Source organism: Leptosomus discolor, chromosome 5, assembly GCF_034619465.1.
Source record: "Leptosomus discolor isolate bLepDis1 chromosome 5, bLepDis1.hap2, whole genome shotgun sequence".
Lineage (NCBI taxonomy): Eukaryota > Metazoa > Chordata > Aves > Leptosomiformes > Leptosomidae > Leptosomus > Leptosomus discolor.
Window position 1 is genome coordinate 43,938,450 of NC_141395.1, and position 5,821 is coordinate 43,944,270.

General features: G+C 44.2%; 1 protein-coding gene across 1 annotated transcript; it reads right to left on the minus strand.

The window, feature by feature from the left end:
• Positions 1–231: 231 nt before the first annotated feature.
• Positions 232–4,767, minus strand: LOC147415509 (uncharacterized). Its single transcript, XM_086466003.1, is given in 5 exon segments — positions 232–414; positions 1,262–1,972; positions 1,974–2,037; positions 2,039–2,781; positions 4,687–4,767. Coding segments are annotated over 5 exon segments (1,782 nt in total).
• Positions 4,768–5,821: the final 1,054 nt, after the last annotated feature.

Here is a 5,821-nt window from a genome sequence, read left to right on the forward strand (position 1 = left end):
GAGATAACACTCTAAATGAGCCAGATAATGCAACACACAATCTGTTTGGCTTCTTCCCCCTGGTCCGCAGATTATCCACCCTACATACTGATGCATTAATTCCTAGACTCCCACCAGCAGTGAAGCAATGCTTTCCCTCCAAGAAGAAATGGAGTTGAGAAACTAGTTCCATTTCTCCTGTTCTCCTTAGTCCTGTCTCACAAATACTGGTAAAGATTAAGTGCACCAGGATTAAGTAGTTTCTACTGGGGGACTATACCTGTATAGAAGCCATAAGTAACGGTAGATATCCATGGGTTGATCTTTAGCACGGGTTCTGTCAAGAAGATGACGTCCTACTTTCCTGATCTTACATGGGTAAGAAAGGGCCTTTACCCTGCAAGAGCTGGTGACGTGCGGAAAAGACTCTACAACCTGAAAGGTTATAAAGTAGGCATGTTTATTGCACGCAGATGCACGGGGGATCGCTCCACCACAAACGTGCATACCCACCGTGGCCACTTGTCCAGTATTTATACAGTTAAAACAACACCTATTTCGAAACGCCTATACATATTCATGACCTATCCCTGAAAGGGCAGTTCCTTCTGGTCACTTCATTTCCATAATCTCCTCCTCGGGCTCCTCCTCGGGCTCCTCCTCGGTGTGCTTGCGCAGTTCCTCCTGGTGGTCGTGGGCAGGGGTCTTCAGGGATGAAGGCCGTAGGTCTTCCTTGCTGTATACTCCTCACCTCTCCCCTGGAATCTCTAATTTGGCTGAGCTTGCAGTACCAGACTGGTTTCAGCCTGGTCTGTCCTTGTGTGCACATCTGGCTATCTCCTTTTTGTTCTTGTTTAGAGATGGAAGTTAGCTAGCCCTCTCAGCTCTTATCTTGTCCTGCCTTTGACGCCTTTGAGCCACGAATTATGTCCTTGTTTCTGTCTTTTCTGTTTCCCTTATCAGCTTCTTTCTCAAGCAATTTGCAGGAGTTAGTGACTAATTGCTTACTTGCATGCATGTTAGTTCTGGGAAGCAAGTTTTAATAGTTTTAGCTTTGTTTTTCTGTGTAGCTCCCTATTAACATTTTTGATATATATTCGGTTATAAAATATATTTTCTATATGTTCCCCTATCAATTACCCCCTTTTCTATTTAGTTAAGTAAAGTCTTTTACTTACTTGGCTATTCTATCTGATTGGTATAATGCTTCGTACATTGAAGTTATTCTTCTAACTGTACACCAAACCCACATATATAGGGTCACTACTAGAAATAATAAAACAGCGGTAGCTATCAACAACACTACTGTTGGATGCATTAGGACATTGAAAAATCCAGTGGCCAAAAGTGACCACCCGAAAAGTGTATCCCACCATTTGTGTTCTCTGTCCTTTTTTACCCTTTTCAAGACCCTACTTACCTCATTTGCCTCATGATGAACAGTTACTAGAGTTTCCTGTCCATTATTCTTGGCTTCCTCTAATAGCCGTATTAAGTCTGGGTGTTTCAACAATCTTTTTGTCACTGCTAGATCTATCCCTATAGGTGTGGGTTCTAGTTCAGAAATCAGAGTATAGTTTGATCTCAGGATTTGATGAGAAACCACAGGAGCAAAGTAGCTAAAGTCACATCCTGTGATGGTGGTAAAATTACAAATACAGAAATTCGAGTGATTCCTGGTGTCTATTTCTACTCCTTCTACAGATACAAAATGACATGTTGTTCTTAAACAAGCACAACCTTTTCCTGCATAGACGACAACTGTTTTTGGACTGGCATTTGGACGAATTTCAAAGTGACAGACCTTTTGGTTGGTATCCAGGCAAATGTCTTGTGCACTCGTGGTATTGCTTTCGCAGAGAAATCCCTGTTGCCCCCGTACAATACAGGATTCTAAATCAACTGTTTGCCATTTCTTCTCTACCTTTCGGGCCCATGTCCTGTATTCAAAAGGATAAAGCAGAGTTTGACCATGATTTATTCCCAAGGCTATTTATGGGATATATTACAGTCACTGATGCATTGTGGATAGTTAACACAAGGGCAGTGACTGTGTGTGGTGGGGTTATAGGTAAAGTTTACCATTTCCCAGCAGGACTGGAGCTCTCTTTCCATATCAGTGGCACTATCCCAAACTATCTTCCGTATCTCTGGGGGAAAGACCCCTTCCTCTCCTTCCCTTATAATAGATGCAGTTATTGATTGCATCCACAGCTGGGCCTGGATACAGCTCAGGGGCAATGAGATATTACTTTGGAGCCCTCCAATTGCATCTATAATGATATTATGATCCCTTATGTTTGTCCGTTCCCAGTCTGGTAAAACTTCCAACACCAACCACTGGTGAGCTCCTAGAGCTAATAGGGAGGATTGTAATGGCTGTTGTAATTCGGACAGATCAGCAGTAGAGGCAGCTAATTTGTTCATTATCACTTCTGAGACTATGGCATTTAGAACCCCAAGTCCTGTCCCTAACACTCCAGCTACATCCCTTGGTATTCGCCTTTGAAAAATATCTGTTCTCCTGCGTAGCCAAGTGGTCCACCCTTCATAGGAAGTCCGTAAGAAAGGGGAACACAATGGTTGTATTTCTGAAACATTAATTTGCATCATCAGTCCCACCCTTTTTAGAGACCACTCTGGGTTAAATAATACTTGTTGCTGACCTGTATTTCTGACTACATACGGACCAATCTCATAAATCTTAGATTCAAGTTTGGTTTGGGTTTGGACTGTTTGAGTGCTAGTTTCAGCTGTATAGGTGGTGCTGGGCCCCACTGTCGTAGAAGGTACAGCATCTATCTTAAATTTAAATGATAATCCTATTTCACCACGTGCCCAGACACATGTTACAAAGACAGGTTGTGTTAGAGTAAAATTATGCCAACAATCCAAGATACTGCAAGGCTTTCTATTTGTTGTGTTTGTCATTATATTGGATACAGATATCTGGTTTGCCCTTTCGTAGGAAGTTCCGTTAATTACTTAGCATCCTACGCTTATGTTTTGACCCAGCATTCCCTGCAGTTGAGACATCATTCTCTGAAGGTCTGTGCTCCAGTAATTTTTGGGGTACACTTCATTTTTGTGCATAACCACGGTGGCAAGGCTTAAGCTTTTTCTATCAGAGAGCGGTCCCATATCCCCAGTATATTCAATATGAGCTTGGGTCCATGGCCATTCTGAGGTGATACTGTTCGACCTTTGGGTTACTATAACTACAAATACAATAATCTTCCTGACTAAATCTTGGCAGACCGAGTTACTAAACACTTCTGGCTGCAATATACTCATTTCGCTCGGTGAAGCTTTGGTTTCAGTTCATCCTCACCCTGTGTTACTTTCCAAGGAGTTTTAGGAGCTTTCTTCACTCGGGAGTGGTGAATCCAGGCTCTTTGTTCCCTGATCTTGATTGCCGTGAAAGAGGTGAGAAGCACTTGGTATGGTCATTTCCTACTGTGGCTCCAAAGTTTTCTCTGTAAAAGACTTAACATACACATAGTCTCCAGGTTGTATGTTATGCACTGGCCCATCCAAACCCCTGCATTGGGTTCCAAACACCTGTTTTTGGATTTTACGAAGCTGTTTCCCTAGTGCCACCGTATAGGAAGTCATCAATTCTTCACCAATTTGTGAAGAGGTTCCCTTTTGTACCCCATAGGGTCGCCCATATAGGATTTCAAATGGGCTTAGCCATTCATTAGCTCGGGGTCTAGTTCATATCCGTAGTATTGCTAGGGGTAGAGATTGTGGCCAGGCCAATTTGGTTTCTTGTCCTAATTTAACAATCTGTTGTTTAATCAGGTGATTCATTTTCTCCACCTGGCCACTAGATTGTGGCCGATATGGAGTGTGTAGTTGCCAATCTATCCCTAGATGGTGGCTTATTTGTTGCACAACTTTGGAGATGAAGTGTGGCCCTCTATCTGAGGACATCACCACTGGGACTCCAAACCTGGGTGTGATTTCTTGTAGCAACACCTTCATCACCTCTCGGGCTTCAGCTGTTCTGCATGGGAAGGCTTCTGGCCAGCCTGAAAAGGTATCCGTTAGTACAAGCAAGTATTTATACCCTCGTTTTCTAGGAAGTTCCAAGAAATCAATTTGCCAATGTTGTCCCGGACAATTCCCTTTCCCAGTTTGGCCCATTTCTGGGTTTGGGACAATTTTTGGATTAGTCTGGAGGCAAAGGTCACATTGCTGAGTCACATGTCTGACAATGGTGTATAAATTTCGAGCTGTCACGTGTCTGATAAGGTATTTGTATAATGCTTCCACCCCCCAGTGTCCCTTCTCGTGTTCCTCCCGGACCAATGGCCAAACCATATAAGAGGGGACTATGAGTTTCCCATGTGATGTTACAGTGCACCCATCCTCATTGTATGTTCCTTCCAAATCTGTGATTAACTTTCGATCCTCCTTAGTGTATTCTGGCTTACCTTCTAGGGTTATCTGTCCGTCTGGGACTAGTGCTCCCTCTACCTTTACTGTTTCTTTAGCTGCCTGTTTTGCCTCTCTGTCTACCAGTTCGTTTCCTCTTTCCAATTTGGTGCTCACTTTCTGGTGTGCCCTAATGTGCGTAATTGCCACTTTTTCAGGAAGTTGGACTGCATTCAAAAGTCTTAAAATTTCCTTTGCGTGCTTGGTAGTCTTTCCTTGGGAGTTCAACAGTCCTTGCTCCTTCCAGATTGCTCCGTGGGCATGTACCACTCCAAAGGCATATTTAGAATCGGTCCAAATATTCACAGCCTTTCCTTCGGCCCTCTCCAGGGCTCGAGTGAGGGCCATGATCTCGGCCTTTTGTGCTGAAGTGTCAGCCGGTAGTGGTCCAGATTCTATTACCTTTTCAGTAGTAGTGATGGCATATCCAGAATGTCGTTTTCCGCCCAGGATATAGCTGCTCCCATCTGTGAACCAGTGCTCTACCCCATCCATGGGGGTATCCTTTAGGTCAATGCGGCTAGAGTATGTGGCCTCAATAATCTCAAGGCAGTCGAGGTCCACTGGTTCTCCAGTATTCCCACTAAGAAATGAAGCTGGGTTGACAATGTTAGTGGTCACAATCTCAACGTCATCCTGCTCGACCATGATAGCTTGATATTTCAGGAATCTCTGTGGGGAGAGCCAATGTCCCCCTTTTACTTCAAGGACTATAGACACTGTGTAAGATACTAAAACAGTCATTTTCTGACCCAGGGTAAACTTCCGAGCTTCTTGAACATTCAGGATGACTGCTGCTACCGCCCTTAGGCAGGCAGGCCACTCTTTGGCAGCAGTGTCCAATTGTTTGGAGAAGTATGCCACAGCTCGTCTGTATGGTCCCAGATTTTGTGCCAGTACTCCTAATGCTATTCCCTGCTTTTCATGGGAGAATAGGAGAAATGGTCTACTCACATCAAGGAGTCCCAGTGCAGGTGCTGACATCAGGGCCTTCTTCAGCTGATGGAGTGCCCGATCTGACTCAGCATCCCACTGGAGGTGACTTTGACTGGATTTTATCAAGGAATACAGTGGTTTGACCAGCAGACCATAGTCATGTATCCAGAGCCGGCACCATCCCGTCGTTCCCAGGAAGGTCCACAGTTATTTTACAGTCTGTGGCTGAGGGATCTGGCATATGGCTTCTTTCCGGGCTTGCCCCAAGGACCATTGCCCCACACTGATCTCATACGCTGAGTATGTCACTGCTGCAAAGTCACTTGTTCCTTGTTTCGATACACTTGGTACCCCTGAAGCCCAAGAAAATTTAATAAACTTACAGTCCAGGTGACACAGGCTTCTCTGGTTTTAGTTGCAATGAGGATGTCATCCACATATTGTAGTAACTTTCCTTCTTCCCATG